Raw genomic sequence first — 23680 nt, forward strand, 5'->3', positions numbered from 1 at the left:
GGTGGAGGGGGTGGTGAGGGGGCTTTGGGGGGGTGCAACTTAGACATGTGGGGGCAAAGTGAAATCTGGAGCCTGCACCTCCTCAGGAGGTGTTAAGGGATTTGTTTTAGCAATTTCTGAAGGTTTCTCTGTCAGTGTTGGCGGGTGTTGGGGAAGGTCACCTCCCAGAGGTGTGTGTCTTTTCACCAGTTGTCAGGGAAGTGGGGTAAGCGGACATCTCCGGGTGGGGGGGGTACAGAGAATCCCAGTTAGTGACTAGAAGACACTGAGCAGTGTCATACCTCACCAGTGACATCGGCCCCAACGTGGCTACAGGACGGCACTCTCCTCCTCTTAACTCGGTTACCATTCCATGTTGCCAGCACATAGCACAGACACTTCCCCATCCTGGGTTGTTCTCACCTTGGGCTCCTCTCCATTCAGGAAACGGCTCACAGCTTCTCCCCAGCCAATATGAACAGAGGGGTGTGGACTGTGGAAGGAAAAGTAGAAGCCCAGTACTGGAGTGTGGCTGTGGGGCCCTAGGGCATATCAGAGCTGGACTTTGTGGAGGATATGATAATATGACAGGGAGGCTGCAGGGGCCCCCTGGAGCTAGGGGTGGGGTTGCAATGGTGACCCCTGTAACCCCTTATGCTGTGCCCATGATTGAGTCTAACCTTCCATCAATGTCTGCGTGTAAACAGCCATATGCTCCCCACAGGCTCAATGTCATGCTGCTTAACCCTCATTGGGTACCTAGCAACTCCACAAATGTGAGTACATGTATACATATAACATATATGTTCAAAAACCTCTACACTGTTTTGAAATGTACCACTACACTCAGAAGGATCTCTATTGGGCTTTTGTTCCTCCTTTTTTTTCATCTTATCCTGCTTACAAAATAATCTGGAGTGGGTGACTGGGGAAGGCAAATTTATTAAATACGTTCTTTAACTCTGTGTATACATAGGAGCACAGGGGAGCTCAAGTCCATAATGGGGGTGGTAGTGACACAGTCCCAAATGATCCACAATGGCTCAAAAGTGATATGGTCCATAAATATTTAGAAAGACCTGGACCATATAGCATACACCCATGGATCCTTAAAGAATTGAGCTCTGTCATTTCAAAGCTATTGTTTCTAATTTTTAGGGACTTGTTAATGACTGCAATAGTTCCACTGGATTGGTGTAGGGCCAATATGGTGCCCATATTTAATAAGGGATCAAAGTCTTTACCGAGTAACCATAGACCTGTTAGTTTAACTTCTATAGTCGGGAAGATACAGGAGAGTTTAATAAAAGACCACATAGACAAGTTCTTGCTAGAAAAAAACATTTTAAGCAAAAGACAGCATGGATTCATGAAGGACAGAAGTTGTCAAACAAACCTGATTTCTTTTTATGAGGTGGTAAGTAAAACCTTGGACAGAGAGGTGGCTGTGGACGTAGTATACTTGGATTTTAAAAAAGCGTTTGACACAGTTCCCCACACACAGCTCATGGCGCTTGGAAAGATCAGTTTGTAAATGGATAGAAAATTGGCTAAAAGATAGAATTAAGAGAGTAGTAGTTAATGATTCTTATCTGAATGGTCTAAGGTTATTGGTGGTGTATCCTAAGGTTCAGTTTTTGGCCCCTTACTTTTTTAATATATTTATAAATGATATAGAGTTTGTGATTAAAAGTAACTTTTCAGTGTTTGCAAATGATACCAAGTTATGCAGTGGAATAATGTCCTTACAAAATATCTCCAACTTACAAGCCAACCTCAATGCACTGTTTAACCACCTCAGCTCCGGAAGGATTTGCCCCTTTAATGACCAGGCCCTTTTTTGCGATACGGCACTGCTGTGCTTTAACTGATAATTGCACGGCCATGTGATGTTGTACCCAAACAAAATTTATGTCCATTTTTCCCATAAATAGAGCTTATTTTTGGTGGTATTTGATCACCTCTGCGGTTTTTATTTTTTGTGCTATAAACAAAAAAAGACCGACAATTTTGAAAAAAAAACAATATTTTTTACTTTTTGCTATAATAAATATCCCCAAATTAAAAAAAAAAAATGCCTGTATCAGTTTAGGCCAACATGTATTCTTCTACATATTTTTGGTAAAAAAAGGGGTTAACGCTAGGGGCGTTCAAGGGGTAAGTGTGTTCCCTGGGTGAGTTCTAACTGTAGAGGGGGTGGGCTACCTAGGACATGACAGAGATTGCTTTTCCCGATTATACAAGTAAAGGCGCAAAGAACGGTAACCTCATTATACTGTTGTGGCTGTGAAAAACTGGATAATAAATGAAATTTGGTATGGTCCACAAAGTCTATGTTAAAACGCAGGCAATATAGTGTAATGTAAAAAGTCCACACAGAGGGCTGCCTTCCAGGGGGAGCTGAAACCAGGCTCCTGAATCTGCAGAGAAAAACACAAGGGAGGGGGAGGCGCCTCTAAGTGCAGTATTAAAAGAATTTTATTAAAGAATCACTATACAGGCAACTCACATTTTATGAGGTAAATTGCGGCATGTAAAAAGATCCATGAAGGAAGTCCATCAGGTCAGTCACAGGAGTCCCTGCTGTCTGCTGTGCGTTCGGCTTGTGTTGGAATACCGCTCGAGCCGGCCGCGGTGATGTTGAATTCCAAGACGAGGCCTGAGACGCTGGTGGAAGGCAGGCGTGGAGCTGTGACGTCACTGGAATGCGACGCGTTTCACGAGCGTACGGGCTACGATGACACAGTAGCTGCGCTCTTTCCCGATGACTGGGAACAGAAGATCTCTGACATGTCACTAGGCAGAATGGGGAATTGCCTTGTCTACATAGGCAGTTCCCCGTTCTGCCTCTGTACACCGCAATCGCGGGTCGCTGGAGGACATCTAGTCTGCGGGACTCGTGGGCACACTCCCACACACACCTACGGCGGTTTGCGCAGGAGAGCCGACCTGCTGCAGTATAATGACAGGGGAATAGTAAAGTAAAGTGCAACGCTAAATTAAACTTATAACTAAAATTAGTGTACAATTAATTTGAATACAATGTACAAAAATAGAGACAAATCTTTATTTTTGTACATTGTATTCAAATTAATTGTACACTAATTTTAGACATAATTTCAATTTAGAGCTGCACTTCATTTTACTACTCTACACTTTTGCAAATTAAATCACTGCTGTGCTGGCTGCTATTTTTTCCATGTTTGGACAGCGCAATATTTACTTGTATATTTCACTTTCTTTCTTGTATTAAGAGAGGTATGGACTCCAGAGAGAAAGATATAATTTTGTCCCTGTACAAATCATCAGTAAGGCCTCATCTGGAATATGCAGTTAGGTTTTGGGCACCAGTTCTCAGAAAGCATATTGGGGAACTGGAGAAAGTGCAGAGGAGAGCAACCAGACAGATAAGAGGCATGGAGGAGTTCAGCTATGAGGAAAGATTAGAGGAACTGAATTTATTCTCTCTTGAGAAGAGTAGATGAAGGGGATATGATTAACACGTTCAAATACATAAGGGTTCCATATAGTGAACTTGGTGTTGAGTTTTTCACTTTAAGGTCATCATAGAGGACAAGGGGGCACTCTTTGCTTCTAGAGGAAAAAAGATTTCATCTCCAAATACGGAAAGGTTTCTTCACGGTAAGAGCTGTGAAAATATGGAATAGACTCCCTCCAGAGGTGGTTCTGGCCAGCTCAGTAGATTGCTTTAAAAAGGCCTGGATTTTTTTCTAAATGTACATAATATAACTGGGTACTAAGATTAACTAGCACTACCTACTAACATGGGTAAAGTTGATCCAGACAAATCCGATTGCCTCTCGGGGGATCAGGAAGGAATTTTCTCCCCTGCTTTAGCCAATTGGATCATGCTTTGCTGGAGTTTTTCACCTTCCTCTGGATCAGCTGTGGGTATAGGATTGTGTATGGGATTGTATGATTTTTTTTTTTTTATTGGTTGAACTAGATGGACTTGGGTCTTCTTTCAACCTGACTAACTATGTAACGATTAGGTTTAGTGTGAATCTAGTGATAGTTCAGTGTGAGTGTAGTGCGACCATTCATTTTTACTTCAGTGTCACTTGATAGTGTGAATCTATCATTAGTTCAGTCAGTGTGAGTATAGTGTGACCATTAATTTTTACTTTAGTATGAATCTAGTGATATTTCAGTCAATGTGAGTGTAGTGACCATTCATTTTTACATTTGTGTCAGTTTATTTTGTCAGGGCAGGTTTACTGCAGTATATTTCAGTGTGTTAGTGCACATTTAAGGTAGTATATTTCTCTGTGTTACTGCACATTTAAAGAAGTATATTTCAGTGCGTTACATGCCGTTCAATGCAGTATATTTCAGTGCGTTAGAGCACGGTTCAAGCAATATATTTGTGCGTTATTGCACGTTTAATGCTGTATTTTTCTGTGCGTTAGTGCACGTTTAATGCAGTATATTTCAGTGCATTACTGCATGTTTAACTCAGTGTATTTATGTGCGTTAATGCAAGTTTAAAGCAGTATGATTCAGTGAATTACTGCACATTTAATGCAGTATATTTCAACGTGTTACACGCCATTTAATGCAGTATATTTCAGTGCATTAGTGCATGTTTAACACAGTTACTACATGTTTAACACAGTATATTTCTCTGCATTATGTGCTGTTTAACACAGAATTTTTCATTGCATTAGTGCACGTTTACCACAGCATATGTCAGTGTGTTACTGCACGTTTAACGCAGTATATTTCAGTGTGTTACTGCATGTTTCACGCAGTATAATTCTTTATGTTACTGTACGTTTAACGCAGTATATTTCAGTGTGTTGGTCCACGTTTAACGCAGTATATTTCAGTGCTTTAATGCAAGTTTAATGCAGTATATTTCTGTCAGAAACCATGAATCAGACTGAGACAGAAGTACAGTTAAATCTCACTTGTTTAATAATAATAAAAAAAAGGTAAACAGAGTAAATGTAGTCAAAACATAGCTAGAGTTCAGGAAATGGAACGGATAGTTAGACAAGCCAAAACGTCAGGGAGCCAGAGATGAGCGTATTAGAACAGCAAACAGGATCTGGAGCCAGAAGAAATGTCAGCCAAGCAAGTCTTTAACAGGAACACAGGAGAGCGTCTCTAGAGATGTGACCAAGACAGAGATCTGGGCTGGCCAGCTTAAGTAGGCAGGACTGATGAGCAGGATATCATCAACAGGTGAGTCACTGTGGAGAGATAGGAGCTGGCAATTAGCCGACAGCTGAGCTGCAAGCTCAGATAAAGAAGGGCTGAGACCAGCTCTGACAATTTCAGCACGTTAAGGGCCTTTTAAGGCAATAAATTTCTGTGCATTACTGCACGTTTAACGCAGTATGTTTCTGTGTGTTACTGCACGTTTAATTCAGTACTATTCAGTGCGTTGGCGCACATTTAATGCAGTATATTTCAGTGCGATGGTGCACGTTTAACACAGAATATTTCAGTGCGTTACTGCACATTTAGCGCAGTATAATTCTTTGCGTTATTGCATGTTTAACGCAGTATATTTCAGCGCATTAGTGCACATTTAACGCAGTATATTTCTGTGCGTTACTGCACTTTTAATGCAGTATATTTTAGTGCATTACGTGCTGTTTAATGCAGTATATTTCAGTGAGTTAGTGCACGTTTTACGCAGTATATTTCAGTGCGTTACTGCACGTTTTTATGCAGTGCATTTCTGTACATTTAATGCAGTATATTTCAGTGCGTTGGTGCATATTGAATGCAGTATATTTCAGTGCATTAGTGCACATTTAACAGAATTTATTTCAGTGTGTTACTGCACATTTAATGCAATATATTTATGTGCATTATTGCACATTTAACGCAGTATATTTCAGTGCATTAATGCACGTTTATTGCAGTATATTTCAGTGCGATACTGCATGTTTAATGCAGCATAATTCTTTGCATTACTGCATGTTTAACGCAGTATATTTCAGTGCATCAGTGCATGTTTAATGCAGTATATTTCAGTGCGTTGCATGCCATTTAACGCAGTATATTTCAGTGCATTAGTGCATGTTTAACAGTATATTTCTGTGCATTACTGCATGTTTAACACTTTATTATTCAATGCGTCGGTGCACGTTTAATGCAGTACATTTCAGTGCGATGGTGCGCGTTTAACACAGAATATTTTAGTGCATTACTGCACGTTTAACACAGTATGTTTCTGTGCATTACTGCATGTTTAACACAGTATATTTCTGTGTATTACTGCACGTTTAACTCAGTATTATTCAGTGCATTGATGCACGTTCAATGCAGTATATTTCAGTGCCATGGTGCATGTTTAACACAGAATATTTCAGTGTATTACATACCGTGTAACGCAGAATATTCCAGTGCATTACTGCACGTTTAACGCAGTATATTTCAGTGCATTGCTGCACGTTTAATGCTATATATTTCAGTGTGATGGTGCATGTTTAACGCAGTATATTTCAATGTGTTACTGCAAGTTTAATGCAGTATATTTCAGTGCGTTACGTGCCATTTAACGCAGTATATTTCAGCGCATTCCTGCTCGTTTAATGCAGTATATTTCTGTGCATTACTGCGCTTTTAACTCAGTATATTTCCCTGCATTATGTGCAGTTTAACACAGAATATTTCACTGTGTTAGTGCACATTTAATATAGTACATTTCAGTGCCTTGCTGCACGTTTAACGTAGTATATTTTTGTGCGTTACGTGCCATTTAACACAGAATATTTCAGTGCATTATTGCACATTTAACACAGTATATTTCAGTGCATTACTGCACGTTTAATGCAGTATAATTCTTTGAGTTACTGAAGTTTAACGCAGTATATTTCAGTGCGTTGGTCGATGTTTAATGCAGTATATTTCAGTGCATTACATGTCGTTTAATGCAGTATATTTTAGTGCATTAGTGCACGTTTAACGCAGTATATTTCAGTGCGCTGGTGCACGTTTATGGCAGTACATTTCAGTGCAATGGTGCACGTTTACCGCAGAATATTTCAGTGCATTACTGCACGTTTAACGCAGTATAATTCTTTGCGTTGGTCCATGTTTAACGCAGTATATTTCAGTGCATTGCACGTCATGTAATGCAGTATATAGTGTGTTAAGGCATGTTTAATGCAGTATATTTCAATGCGTTAGTGCATGTTTAAAGCAGTATGTTTCCGTGAATTACTGCACATTTAATGCAGTATATTTCAGTGTATTAGTGCATGTTTAACACAGTATATTTCTGTGTGTTACTGCACGTTTAATGCAGTAAATTTCAACGCGTTACACGCCATTTAATGCAGTGTATTTCAGTGCATTAGTGCATGTTTAACACAGTATATTTCTGTGCGTTACTACACATTTAAGGCAGTATATTTCAGTGCTATGGTGCATGTTTAATGCAGAATATTGCAGTGCATTACTGCACGTTTAACATAGTATATTTCTGTACGTTACTGCACGTTTAACGCACTATATTTTAGTGTGCTGGTGCACGTTTATGGCAGTATATTTCAGTGCAATGGTGCACATTTAACGCAGAATATTTCAGTGCATTACTGCATGTTTAACGCAGTATAATTCTTTGCGTTACTGCACGTTTAATGTAGTATATTTCAGTGCGTTGGTCCACATTTAACGCTGTATATTTCAGCGCGTTGCTTGCCATTTAATGCAGTATATTTTAATGTGTTAGGGCATGTTTAACGCAGTATATTTCTGTGCGTTACTGCACATTTAACACAGTATATTTCAGCACGTTACATGCCGTTTAATGCCGTATATTTCAGTGCATTAGTGCATGTTTGACGCAGTATATTTTAGTGCGATGGTGCATGTTTAACGCAGAATACTTCAGTGTGTTACTGCATGTTTAACGCAATATATTTCTGTACATTACTGCGTGTTTAACTCTATATTTCAGTGTGTTGGTGCACGTTTATTGCAGTATACTTCAGTGTGATGGTGCACGTTTACCGCAGAATATTTCAGTGCGTTACTGCACGTTTAACGCAGTACATTTCAGTGCATTGGTGCACGTTTAATGCTGTATATTTCTGTGCATTACTGCACGTTTAACTCAGTATTATTCAGTGCATTGATGCACGTTTAGTGCAGTATATTTCAGTGCGATGGTGCACATTTAACACAGAATATTTCAGTGTGTTACATGCCGTGTAACGCAGAATATTTTAGTCCGTTACTGCACGTTTAACGCAGTATATTTCAGTGCGTTGGTGCATGTTTAATGCTGTATATTTCAGTGCGATGGTGCATGTTTAACGCAGTATATTTTAATGCGTTACTGCAAGTTTAATGCAGTATATTTCAGTGCGTTACGTGCCATTTAACGCAGTATATTTCAGCGCATTCCTGCTCGTTTAATGCAGTATATTTCTGTGCATTACTGCGCTTTTAACTCAGTATATTTCCCTGCATTATGTGCAGTTTAACACAGAATATTTCACTGTGTTAGTGCACATTTAATATAGTACATTTCAGTGCCTTGCTGCACGTTTAACGTAGTATATTTTTGTGCGTTACGTGCCATTTAACACAGAATATTTCAGTGCATTATTGCACATTTAACACAGTATATTTCAGTGCATTACTGCACGTTTAATGCAGTATAATTCTTTGAGTTACTGAAGTTTAACGCAGTATATTTCAGTGCGTTGGTCGATGTTTAATGCAGTATATTTCAGTGCATTACATGTCGTTTAATGCAGTATATTTTAGTGCTTTAGTGCACGTTTAACGCAGTATATTTCAGTGCGCTGGTGCACGTTTATGGCAGTACATTTCAGTGCAATGGTGCACGTTTACCGCAGAATATTTCAGTGCATTACTGCACGTTTAACGCAGTATAATTCTTTGCGTTGGTCCATGTTTAACGCAGTATATTTCAGTGCATTGCACGTCATGTAATGCAGTATATAGTGTGTTAAGGCATGTTTAATGCAGTATATTTCAATGCGTTAGTGCATGTTTAAAGCAGTATGTTTCCGTGAATTACTGCACATTTAATGCAGTATATTTCAGTGTATTAGTGCATGTTTAACACAGTATATTTCTGTGTGTTACTGCACGTTTAATGCAGTAAATTTCAACGCGTTACACGCCATTTAATGCAGTGTATTTCAGTGCATTAGTGCATGTTTAACACAGTATATTTCTGTGCGTTACTACACATTTAAGGCAGTATATTTCAGTGCTATGGTGCATGTTTAATGCAGAATATTGCAGTGCATTACTGCACGTTTAACATAGTATATTTCTGTACGTTACTGCACGTTTAACGCACTATATTTTAGTGTGCTGGTGCACGTTTATGGCAGTATATTTCAGTGCAATGGTGCACATTTAACGCAGAATATTTCAGTGCATTACTGCATGTTTAACGCAGTATAATTCTTTGCGTTACTGCACGTTTAATGTAGTATATTTCAGTGCGTTGGTCCACATTTAACGCTGTATATTTCAGCGCGTTGCTTGCCATTTAATGCAGTATATTTTAATGTGTTAGGGCATGTTTAACGCAGTATATTTCTGTGCGTTACTGCACATTTAACACAGTATATTTCAGCACGTTACATGCCGTTTAATGCCGTATATTTCAGTGCATTAGTGCATGTTTGACGCAGTATATTTTAGTGCGATGGTGCATGTTTAACGCAGAATACTTCAGTGTGTTACTGCATGTTTAACGCAATATATTTCTGTACATTACTGCGTGTTTAACTCTATATTTCAGTGTGTTGGTGCACGTTTATTGCAGTATACTTCAGTGTGATGGTGCACGTTTACCGCAGAATATTTCAGTGCGTTACTACACGTTTAACGCAGTACATTTCAGTGCATTGGTGCACGTTTAATGCTGTATATTTCTGTGCATTACTGCACGTTTAACTCAGTATTATTCAGTGCATTGATGCACGTTTAGTGCAGTATATTTCAGTGCGATGGTGCACATTTAACACAGAATATTTCAGTGTGTTACATGCCGTGTAACGCAGAATATTTTAGTCCGTTACTGCACGTTTAACGCAGTATATTTCAGTGCGTTGGTGCATGTTTAATGCTGTATATTTCAGTGCGATGGTGCATGTTTAACGCAGTATATTTTAATGCGTTACTGCAACTTTAATGCAGTATATTTCAGTGTGTTACATGCCATTTAAGGCAGTATATTTGAGCGCATTCCTGCACGTTTAACATAGTATATTTCTGTGCATTATTGCACATTTAACACAGTATATTTCTGTGCGTTACTGCACTTTTAATGCAGTATATTTCAGTGCATTACATGCCGTTTTTAATGCAGTATATTTCAGTGAGTTACTGAACAATTTACACACTATATTTGAGTGCGATGGTGTACATTTAATACAGTATATTTCAATGCGTTACTGCACATTTTACGCAGTATATTTCTGTACATTACTGCACATTTAATGCAGTATATTTCAGTGCATGTTTAATGCGGTATATTTCAGTGCATTAGTGCACGTATAACAGAATATATTTCAGTGTGTTATTGCACGTTTAACGCAATATATTTCTGTGTGTTACTGCGTGTTTAACGCAGTATATTTCAGTGCATTACATGGCGTTTAACACAGTATATTCTAGTGCATTGGTGCACGTTTAATGCAGTATATTTCAGTGTGTTACTGAATGTTTAATGCAGTATATTTCTGTGCATTACTGCAGGTTTAACGCAGTATATTTCAGTGCCTTGGTGCACGTTTAATGCTGTATATTTCAGTGCGATGGTGCATGTTTAACACAGTATATTTCAGTGCGTTGGTCCACGTTTAATGCAGTAACGCATTTAAATATATTTCAGCGCATTACATGCCGTTTAACGCAGTATATTTCAGCACATTACTGCACACTTAACGCAGTATATTTCTGTGCATTACCGCACGTTTAACTAGTATATTTCTCTGCATTACGTGTCATTTAACACAGAAATTTAACTGTGTTAGTGCACGTTTAACGTAGTATATTTCAGTGCATTGCTGCACGTTTAGCGTAGTATATTTTTGTGTATTACGTGCCATTTAACGCAGTATATTTCAGTGCATTATTGCACATTTAACGCAGTATATTTCTGTGCGTTACTGCACTTTTAATGCAGTATATTTCACTGCTTTATGTGCCATTTTTAACACAGTATATTTCAGTGAGCTACTGTACAATTTACACACTATATTTCAGTGTGATGGTGCACATTTAATACAGTATATTTCAATGCGTTACTGCACATTTTTACGCAGTATATTTCTGTACATTACTGCACATTTAATGCAGTATATTTCAGTGCATTGGTGCATGTTTAATGCAGTATATTCTAGTGCGTTAGTGCACGTTTAATGCAGTATATTTCAGTGTGTTACTGCATGTTTAATGCAGTATAAATCAGTGCATTAATGCATGTTTAACACAGTATATTTCTGTGCATTACTGCAGGTTTAATGCAGTATATTTCAGTGCATTAGTGCACGTTTATCGCAGCATATTTCAGTGTGTTACTGCACGTTTGACACAGTATATTACAGTTACTGCACATTTAAAATATATTTCTGTGCATTACTGCACATTTCACACAGTATATTTCAGTGCGTTACTGCATGTTTACAGCAGTATATTGCAGTGTGTCAATGCAGTTTTTCTGCAGTATATTGTAGTGTGTCAGTGGATTGTGTCTGTGTAGTAAGTACTCAGGTTAAAGTGCACCAAACACCACTTTCCATTAAGTGCATCCACGTACGCATTCATTACATTTTGCTAATAAGCACCCCCCTATCATATCTGGGAGGCTAACAAGGAGAGGCAGACATTCCCATGACACTGTGAGGGGGCCAGCAGTGTATGTGTCCACAGGCAAAGGTGGATGTGGTCAGTCCTCAGGCAGGGCATCATTTCCTCTGTTTCAGGGATGTTGCCCATGGTATCTAGCCACAGCATGCAGAGGAGGTGGTGGACTGGCTTACTAAACCGTCCTCATCCTCCTCATCCTCCATCACCCAAGCAGAGACTAGAGTGCAGTCCACTGCAGCTGCCAGAGTGGCTCATTCTGCCTCCTTGTCCACAGCTTTTCCTGCCAAAGCCCCAGCATCAGGTATGGAGGAGTCAGCTGAGTTATTTGAACACATCATCAGCCACTTGCTCCTTGATGATGCACAGCCATTACTTGATTCGGATGTTGGTTCTGAGGTTGAGTAAAGTAGGAACATGACCCTACATAGAGGGGGAGAACACTGGTTCACAAATTGGCAGTCATGTTTCCCTAGCTGCAGCATATTGCCAAGTTGTCTCCAGTGATAATGAGGATGGAGGAGATGATGATGAGGTCACTAACGCTACTTGGGTGCAGAGGAGAAAAGTAAGGGTGAGGCACAACCCTTAATGAGGCAGCCATCATGAAAGAGTAGAGAGCAGCCACCCTATCACATCACATTGTGGTGCTTTTATCTCCCGACCCACTTCCCACAGCTCAGCTATCTGGGCTTTTTTTAGGACATCGCACTGTTGCAATGTGCAAACTTTGTCTCAAGCATATCAATTGTGTCAAAAACACCAGCCATTTGGGTACCACATGCTTGACAAGGCATTTAACCTCCCACCACTCAGCACATTGGCAAGAGCACCTGAAAGCCACACAAAAGAGACGCAATTCTGTTCCTCCTCCTTATTCACCTAAGTCCACCCCGCTATACCTCATGACCTCTCAGCAGCCGCCACTGACAGGGATGATGGAATAGTCCAAGGCCCTTGCAGCACACCACCAGCTGTAGCCTATAGCTGGCAAATTTCTCTTCCCCATCTGCTGCAGTGAGATTAATGATACAGTCACTGCCACCCACATGCCCAGCATCTAAATGCAAGCTTGTCAAAGCTGCTGGCTTTACAACTTCTGCCTTTCCATCTGGTGGATTATACTTCCTTCTGTGAATTTGCAGAATATTCTGTACCACAATGGCAGGTTCCCAGTTGCTATTTATTTTCACGTAAGGCCATTCCAGCTCTATGCCATCACGTGGAAGGCAATATTGTGGCATCGTTGGGCAAGGCAGTCAGCCGCAAGGTCCACGTTACTGCTAAAACATGGTCCAGCAAGTATGGTCAGGGACAATACATTTTGTTCACAGCACATTGGGTAACTCTGTTTGCAACTTTCAGTGCAATTTCAAGTGCACTTTGCACTTGTAGTTTTCACTTGTAGTGCAAAGTGGATTTACCTTTCGTAAATAATCCCCACTGTCTTAGACTAAAAAGAACAACTGAGAAAAGAAAGTGGGTCAGGGGGATATAGTGCTAAAAGAGGGGCAGTCTCTCCAAATGAGGGACAGTCAGGAGTTATGGGCATTCTAGGGTTAGAACTGCTGACATGGTTTTTATTTTTGTCTGTCCTTTTCTGTACTAGTGACTGCCAAAGTTCCCCTACCAACATTTCATGCATTGGTGTCACGAGGACAAGATCAAAAGGAAAAATCAGTAAAGGAAACTATAATAAGGCTTATCTATAGGTAGTGTAAATGTCTCCTAAAGGTGCACTGTTTAGGAGAGGTTTACTGTATATGCATGCGCTTTGAAGGAACGGACACCCGTGCCCTTTCTTCAGAGCCCTGTGCCGTGAATGGCGGCTCCAGTGCGCACGCGGAAGCAACCCAGAAGCAAGACGGGTGAAGATGAGAGTGTCTGCATCACTAACATCTTGGTGGTTTACAACTGCTTTAAAGTATAAAAGATTAATACTAAGTTTACCTACAACTCTATCCTGAGGCCTGGTTCACACCTACATGTGTTTTTCGATACACATTTTTAAACCATTGAGGTCTATGGAACAAAAAACACAACCTGTTGGTGCCTGGCCTTTTCCAAAAATGCACAGATGTGAACATGACCCATAGGAAGCTATGTTAAATGGACTGTAGTGTGTTTCTGCAAAAAATGAAAACGCAACAAAAAATGCATAGGTGTGAACCAGGTCTCAAAGGAAATCAGCGGGATTCCTCGTTGGCAGCTGAATGTAAAAAAAAAGATTTGCTGGCTTAAAAATTAAAGAGAAAAAAACGGCATGCCCCCCCCCACTACCACCACCAAAACCATACCAGACCATTCGGTTTGGTATGGATTTTGCTGGGAAATTCCACGGCACAAAAAAAAAGTTCTGGGGTCTCCCCCAAAATCCATACCAGACCCCTATCCGAGCATGCAGCCCAGCAGGCAAGGAAGGGGGGCCAGCAAGACCCCTTCCTAAACCATACCAGGCCACATGCCCTCAACATGTTAGGTGGGTGCTTTGGGGGGCTTTGCCCCACAACCCTGGGCTGTGGTTGTGAGGCTCTGTGGGCAGGGGGCTTATTGGAATCTGGAAGAGGACTGGAGGAAGAAGTAGCAGAGGAAAAAGACATTTTTAGTAAAGGACTCACACTACACATTTTTGGGTGAATGGCTAAGGGTACAGTGTACACCATACTCATTCACATAGGGGGGGTCAGGATCTGAGGGCCCCCTTGCTAAAAGGGGATTCCAGATTCCGATAAGTCCCCAGCCTGCAGACCCCCACAACCACAGCCCAGGGTTGTGGGGATGAGGCCCTTGTCCCCTTCGACATGGGGACAAGGTGCTTTGGGATGGGGGGGCAGAGCCCCCCCAGGTTGAGGGCAAGTGTGACCTGGTATGGTTCAGGAGGTGGGGGCTCGCTCATCCACCACTTTCCTGGCCTGCCAGGCTTCGTGCACTGATAAGGGTCTAGTATGGATTCTGGGGGAATCCCATGCCGTTTTTTTTATTTTGGAGTAGGGTTTCCCTCAAAAGCCATGCCAGACCATTTTGTCTTCATTTTTTTAAGCCGGCAAATCTTTTTTTTTATATTCAGCTGTCAGTGGGGAACCCCGCTGACAGCTGATGACTCATGCTGAGCTCTGCTGTACAAAAGACTGCAATCAAATCAAACTGAGGTTCTTAAACTGTTTGTATTTAAAATTATACTGTACATTTAAGTATTATCCATTAGGTAGTATGGAATACAAAGCTTTATTATTTTTTGTTTATATCTGCTTGGAGTTAGCTTTAAAGTATATTTATCAAAAAACTGACTCACCTAAATCATTGTCCATATTTTGGAATATTCTAGTTTTTCCTCTTTCTCCAAACTCTTCAGCATAATTGACAAGGGCATCTTTCACGGTTTCATATCCAGCCAATATTACTATTTTTCTTGTACCCAGTTGAACGCTAAATACTTCGCCATATTTCTTTGCAAGCTTAGATAAAAAAAGAAACAAAATATTTAAAGAATATTAAATGGTGAACTCTACCAATCTAAAACAAACAGTGCTTCCTAAAAGGGAGAATCACTAGTTGCCTGCTATTATTGTGTTCTCTAGAAATATCTTCTCTGTGCCCTTTCTAAATTCTGGGTATAGGTATTGCTGATTGCAGAATTATCATTGCAGTGACTAAGCAAGTGGTGATCATTGTACACGTGTATATCGCACGAAAAAGGCATAGAGGCAGTCAGACATTTTCTGGGAACATACACTAGCACCATTTCAATGTGAATATCTGATAGACCTACTAGAGTTTGCAACCAAACATAATTATTTTTGGTTCAATCAGAATTATTACCTCCAACAGTGCGGTGTAGCCATGGGAGTGAAGTTCGCACCCAGTCTTGCGAACTTATTTATGGCCAAATGGGAGGAGGATGTCGTCTATACCCACGGAACGGACTCTTTGGTTCTGTGGACTAGATATATAGACGACATCCTTCTCCTGTGGAGTGGCACTATGGAAACACTCAAGACATTTTTTGAACATCTGAATTCTAATGACATAGGGATTTCTCTGTCATATGAGGCCAGTGAAACCAAAATTCATTTTTTGGATCTACAGATTGAGATCGTGGATAAACAATTCAAATTTAATACATATTTTAAACCCACAGACCGTAATGGTTTTAACCCTGTAGACAGTTGTCACCACAGGTCCTAGCTGAATGCAGTCCCGAGAAGTCAATTTTTAAGGCTTCGTAGGAACTGCACCGATACAGATGTCTTTATTGAACAAGCAACAACTCTGAAACAAAAATTCATCGACAAGGGATACAATGAAAGTAGATTGGATCGTGAAATTCAGAGAACCATAGACACTGATAGAAAATCATTACTTACAATAAAACCAAAAAAAGAATCAGATGGGAAGTTCAGGTGGGCCTTGCTGACCTCTTTCTCAGTACAACACAGACAGTTTAAAAATATTATTAAGAAGCATTGGGACGTCCTTAAACAGGACAACATCCTGGGACCAATAATTCCAGAAGAAGCCAAAATTATCTTTAAAGGTGCACCATCATTACAAAGTAAAGTGGCCCCCAATATCATCAATCCCCCTACCCGTCCTTCATTTTTTCATGACTGGACGGGTTTTTTTCCCTGTAGGAGGTGTGTTGTGTGCCAACACAATTCTTTAACCACTCGCAAGGTGACAGAATTCACCTCTACGGTTACCGGCAGGAGATACACCATACACCAAAGCCATTCTGCACATGCAGTACTGGATATGTGGTGTATCTCATTACGTGCCCATGTCATAAACAATATATAGGTCGGGGGGCAGGAGGCGGAGCCTAGCGGAGCAGACATGCATTGTTAGAGCTCCACACCGCTGAGGAGAGAAGAGAAGGACAAAGCGGAGCCTGCAGGCTCAAAAGGTATCCATTTGAACCTTTTTGCCCCAGGGAACAAACTGTGAATAAACAGGATAATTACCACCGCTCTAGGTGATCGGGTTCAAGCTTCCCGTCCTCCGCTATGTGGATGATTGTGAGAGCCCCAGGTGCCGGCAATTGCTATTCCAATGGTATGTGTGTGATGGAAAAATCTGGACAGCCGCACTCCGGATTAGAAAAGTGAAAAATAAAATCCTCTTTATTGAAAAAGTAATAACATGATTAAAATCCGTACATGGCTTTGTTGGGATAATGCAGCATAACCGCTAACGCGTTTCACGCTCCCATAGAGCGCTTACTCATAGCTGGTTTGTACGAAAGTGATCACCACTTATATACACATAATTTATCTACCACATGACTACATATTGATTATCTGATTTGAAACAGCTGATCGTTAGTCTGTGTGGGGTCTTTTTGGCATAGATGTGATTGGATGTGCGTCCTATAGTGGATTCACTAATGAAGACATGAATATATAAATGAAATGTATTCATATTGGCAAATGTCAACATATATAAATAATAAAAAATTCTATTCAAGGTTTTTGAAAAACATGTTTGTTATCTTTCAAAACCACAATAATGAGATGGGTGCTGGAATTTGACGTTCAAACGTATAAATTATCATACGGATAGGCGCAAGTATGGGCAAACTATGTGAGCTGGTGGCTGCGGTATAATGTAAACGGTGTATAGGATGAGAATTGGAATTAGGTCTATATGCATGTGATAAAAAGATGTGCATCCAACACCACTATCAGTGTCTACAAGAAAAGACTAAATATGTGTGTATGGTGCATAAATATATGCAAAAATTTTTTTTTTTTTTTTTTTTTTTTTACGACATAAAGATAAAAATAATGATGAAAAGCAATTCTTTATATGTGTGTGTATGTGTATATGCATGATGATTTCAACTTTCAAAAAACGTGGTGACATATGTGAATTGGAAGCTGGGCAGGAAACTGGCGTCCTGTCGCAATAATGCGACCAAAAGTCTCCTGATTTACAGGAGTCTATGTGTGAATAAATGCTTTTGCTTCAATTCCTACATGTGTGAATATTATTCTTTGCAACATATAAAGGATTGTGAAACTTATCACTCTCTGATAACCCCGCCACTCCAGCTTCACAAAAGTGCTCATTTAAAACCTTGCATCACTCCGTATGGGATGCATTAATCCCAATCAGGTAACAACATTAACGTTGCTGAACGTCTTTCTTTGAAGCAATCACATCTCTCGATGAGTTGTCTTCAAGTGTATGGGCAGAACTATATGAGGTAGATAAAGATGGGACAAAGTGCAGTGTTTATGCACCTGTCTCTATTCTTTTTATACATAGTATAATATTGGCAGTGACCATATGACAGGTTCTTCCAATATATGTGTTTATATCAATAGATAAGTAACAATCTCACTAAACCAATTACTATGTGAAATAAACAACTAATCTACCTCTTTGAAGACCACAGCTCTTAAATCAACTCAAAACACATGGGAACCTTGCAAAAAAGGTAATGAACCATGTACACATGTGGTGAAAAACATTTGTGCAAAGTTAGGCTAGCCATACACCATACAATTCTCCCGGGCAACTCTGGTCTAGATTCACCAAAACCATACAATAGGAGGCCAAACCCAAACACCCTCAACTTGTATGCAATCAGGCAGGCCCTTCTACCACACAGCTGAAGGCAAATCCAAAGAAAATTGGACAAGAAGATTGCACGGTGTATGGCCAGCTTTAGTGTTATGGTCTACCTGCAGCTACCATCAAACAATAATGTCTAATTAGAAACGAGATTCAAGTGACAGTGAATGCAAAAGATATAGTAAATTGTTTCTTTTAAATGAAGACATATATGCATATCACTAGTCATTTGCTCGTATGGATTGGAGTGTGTGTAGCCCAATAAAATGTATTGGTTACTGGGGATATGTGTAAAAAAGGGAACTGATATATTGATATTTGCTCCATCATCCACCAAAAAAGGAATGTGGATGTGTAATCAAGGAAAAAGTTGGGAGGAAAGGGTTACAGATGTATTGCTCGGGGATATAGCTTCAATGTTGTTTTATTCATAGAAATGTGAAACGTCCCACTCAAAGTTTAACCCCCGTGGAGTCCTGGTGTCTAACGAGAATATCCAAAGGACTTCTCGTTTGCACAGTAACTGGAATCTGTCACCTCCTCTCACTGGTGTGATGATTTTCTCAATGCCCTGAATAGTTAAACTGGAAGTGTCTTTGTGGTGTGTGTAAACCCAGTGCTTTGATACATTAGTTAAGATCTCCTTCTCAATATTATACAGGTGATCATGTAACCTGTCTCTGAGACGCCGTGTTGTGCGTCCAACATATTGTACCTGGCAACTGGTGCATGTGATAACATATACCACAAATTTGGTGTTACAATTAATGAACACGGGGATCGAGAATTCTTTTTGATTGCTGCATGATTTTATGAGTTGACCCGTTTTAATGTACCTGCAGTAATTACAAGTTTTTATTCCACACTTGAAATTGCCTGTGAAATTGAGCCAATTGGATTTTGTTCGGTTGGTTGAGAACAAACTGGGAGACAGTGAACGTCCCAATGTGGGTGCTCTGCGGGATACAACCTTGATCCCTTTAGAAAGGATGTTACTATATATAGGGTCATTATACAAAACAGGAAGGTGTTTCATGATAATTTTCTTGATTGTATTAAATTCTGAGCTGTATGGAGTAGAGAATACCGGGATTCTAGGGGACATGTCCCTTCTCTGTTGAATGTTTCTAGCTGTTTTTTTCTTTACAAGTGAAGGTCTTGGGATGGATCTTACTGTGTTGAGTGCTTTTTGTATTGATGTTTCTTTATAGCCACGAGCTTTAAACCTGTTTGCCATGCTTTTGGCTTCAGCCTCAAAAGCATCAGGAGAGCTACATAGGCGCTTTAACCTTAAAAACTGGCTATATGGAATGCCTCTGATGGTGTGTTTAGGGTGTGCAGAGTCAGCTCTAAGTAGAGTGTTGCCACTGAGAGGTTTTCTGTACAGACTGGATTGAATCGCATCACCGGACCCCACCAGTTGCACATCAAGGAATTCTATAGATCTGGATTGCAGATTTCCCGTAAATTTTAAGTTTAATGAATTGTCATTGAAATATGTATAAATATATATATAAATATATTTTTATCACATGCATATAGACCTAATTCCAATTCTCATCCTATACACCGTTTACATTATACCGCAGCCACCAGCTCACATAGTTTGCCCATACTTGCGCCTATCCGTATGATAATTTATACGTTTGAACGTCAAATTCCAGCACCCATCTCATTATTGTGGTTTTGAAAGATAACAAACATGTTTTTCAAAAACCTTGAATAGAATTTTTTATTATTTATATATGTTGACATTTGCCAATATGAATACATTTCATTTATATATTCATGTCTTCATTAGTGAATCCACTATAGGACGCACATCCAATCACATCTATGCCAAAAAGACCCCACACAGACTAACGATCAGCTGTTTCAAATCAGATAATCAATATGTAGTCATGTGGTAGATAAATTATGTGTATATAAGTGGTGATCACTTTCGTACAAACCAGCTATGAGTAAGCGCTCTATGGGAGCGTGAAACGCGTTAGCGGTTATGCTGCATTATCCCAACAAAGCCATGTACGGATTTTAATCATGTTATTACTTTTTCAATAAAGAGGATTTTATTTTTCACTTTTCTAATCCGGAGTGCGGCTGTCCAGATTTTTCCATCACACACAACAAACTGTGAATGTTTGGGCAGGAAATATGGTACTGGGAGGAAACTGTGGCAGAAATAAAAATCACCTCACAAAGAGTTCACAGGCACTCACTGCAGCTGAAGCAGCTCCAGTCACCTCACAAGATACAGCATCAGGGCGCTCTCACAGACAGAAAATGTCACAGCAAGACTCTCCATTTGAGTCAGATACAGAACAAATCCTCTCACAAACTTCTCCACAAGCCTCCTCAGTATCCCCAGTAATATTATTACAATTTGAAAAGATGCTTCATAAGGCTTTAAAACAAACCTCAGACCAAATAACAAAAAGCCTAACCAAAGAAATAAGAGAGCTGGGAAACCGCACCGCAGCCTTAGAAATAAAAATGGATGAAATTGAAATTACAACCCAAGAAAATATAACAGAATTGGAACAATTAAAAAAAGAGAATTTAATACTTCAAACTAAGCTTGAAGATTACGAAAATAGAGCCAGACGTTCAAACTTGCGCATAAGGGGAATACCTGAAACTGTGACAGACCTGCAATCTACTATTACTGCTCTATTACAAGAACTAAAGCCAGATATCCCTATTAAACGTTTAGAACTGGACAGAGTACACAGAGCCCTCACAGCCAAAAAGAAAGATGGACCCCCACGTGATATAATCACAAAATTTCATTATTACAGAACGAAAGAACAAATACTAATTGCTGCAAGAGAAAAAAAGGAACTTAATTTTCAAGGACACAATTATCAAATTTTTGCTGACCTATCCCAACTTACTATTACTAAAAGACGATCCATGAAACCCCAACTAATGGAACTGCAACGCCACAACATTATGTATCAATGGGGCTTCCCCTTTTCAGTCAGATTTAACTACCAAGGTACAATTTACAGAAGCAGATCATCAGATGAACTACAACAAACCCTTTTAAAATTAAATCTGACAGAACCCACAAGCAGCAACACTCCCACACGCAGAAGAATGGCGTCATCTTCACCTTCAGGCAGCACCCAGAAAATTTCAGAACAAAATGGGAATCATCATTCTTACAAAAGAGGCCGTTATGCCACATCATCCATGGACCAAGAAGATTCAATGGACTGACATCCTAATTCCTGATATCTCTTCATTTATTATACTAAGAGATGGTTCTCTATAAAAAAAACTATATTTATAACTGAATGTAACTGCATTCTGATAGTCACACACTGTGTGGGATCATGTTACATTCCAGTTATATCTCTTATTACTTCTGATTCATATAGCCTTAGAATATATACGTTAAATAAGGAAATTCTTGTTCAGTTATATATTATCAGGTAATAACAATAGATTTATTACTTTTTAGGACAAATATGTTCAATAATCCAGAAGTAATGGAAGCTTTTTCTTTCTTTTCTTAAAACAAATATATTATTACCTAACTAGTTCCTAGAATTATGTTTTTGTTTATTCTAATCTGAAGCAATACAACCTCAATTTTATGAGTTAACATATCTAAACAGTTACATATGAATAAAATATGTAATTGTTTACTCTAAAAGGGTTAAAATCCCAAAATAATTCAAACTATCTTCATCAATACCAAAGTTATTAACAGTACCTTTCTAACTGAATTATTTAGCCTAGGGCAAGACTAACCATATACAACCACCCTGGAATAAATAATTTCAACAAAAACTATATTCTGCACTCCAATTAATGAAACATCATTTTGATGTCTTTTGACATAGCACTTCTCTCCTGTAACCGGAAGATCCGTGTACCCCCATTAGCCCTCCTCATTCTCCCAACCATATTATGTGGGAGTGTGACGAAGGCACTTATTCCCCTGAGAGAGATATTTATTCTCTTTCACGGGTAAATTGTGATTACTTGCAAAAAATAATTTATACAATGTATCATCTAATCTCATATGTTTTTTGTTTACTCTTTACGCCAGAATTCACTGGTTTCTTTTCTATCTATTCATCTCTTCAGTCCACACAGGTTGATCTGCGCAGTCAGCTCTGTATAACAAAAAGTAAGTCAAAACTATTTGATCTATTGCCATGGCACCACTGAATATACTTTCCCTGAATGTTCAGGGAATAAATGTCCCTCAAAAAAGGACCAAAGCCTTCCGTACTTTCCATAACAAGAAGGCTCACATAGTATGCCTCCAAGAAACACACTTCACCAAAGATTCAACAAATTTACACGGCTTCTGCCTGTACCAAGCAAAGGGGAACTCTAATTGCATTTCACCGATCCACACCATTCACCTTATCATCAGAAATTAAAGACCCAGAAGGTAGATACCTGATACTCATGGGTTATATAATGGATACAGCAATCATGGTGATTTCCTACTACGCTCCTAACAAACAACCTACACCATTCCTCTCACATATATTACAAGTGATTAATACACACAAAATAGGAACAGTGATAATGTGTGGGGATTCGAACCAGGTCCTCCTCCCATTTCTAGATAAATCACCTTTTACACCATCCAAAATAACCTCTAGATTACCTTTTTCTCAACTTCTTTCCAAATACAATCTGGTAGATTCATGGAGAGAAAGTAACCCAATGAAAAAGAAATTCACTTATTTCTCGCACCCTCATCAAACCTTCACCAGAATAGATCATATTTTTCTAACAATAGGAATGATACCAGAAATTATTGCATCAGATATAATTCCGATTCCGTGGTCTGACCATAATGCAGTATACACTACTATAGCCTCAGCCATACCAAAAGCGCATGACCCAACGTGGTACTTACCGGACATAATGCTCAAACACCCACTACATCAGATGGCCATTGAACAAGCTTTAAAGGAATACATATCAATTAATAATACAACAGACATCTCCCCAATAACACTGTGGGAAGCTCATAAGCCTGTCTTGCGTGGTACAATACAAAGACAAATGGCACTATTTAAACGGGAACGCAAAAATCTAGCAAAAAAACTAGAACTCAATTTTAATGCAGCCTACATATCATTTCAAGATAATCCATCTCAGAGGACAAAATCTCATCTGGAAAAATCTAAATTGGAATACGATCTATTTCTCACTGAGTCAGTTGATAAATCCCTCAAACGCTCCAAACACAATTTCTACATGAATACAAACAAACCAGGTACATATTTGGCTCGGGCATTAAATTCAACTAACA

General features: G+C 39.4%; 1 protein-coding gene across 1 annotated transcript in view; it reads right to left on the reverse strand.

Moving 5' to 3' along the window:
* Positions 1-23680, reverse strand: part of LOC141141151 (uncharacterized) — a 193800-nt gene that overhangs the window by 56724 nt on the left and 113396 nt on the right. The window contains exon 11 of the mRNA XM_073628855.1: positions 15110-15272. Coding sequence (XP_073484956.1) covers positions 15110-15272 — 163 coding nt within the window. The remainder of the gene's footprint in view (positions 1-15109; positions 15273-23680) is intronic.

This window comes from Aquarana catesbeiana, linkage group LG04 (assembly GCF_042186555.1).
Source record: "Aquarana catesbeiana isolate 2022-GZ linkage group LG04, ASM4218655v1, whole genome shotgun sequence".
NCBI lineage: Eukaryota > Metazoa > Chordata > Amphibia > Anura > Ranidae > Aquarana > Aquarana catesbeiana.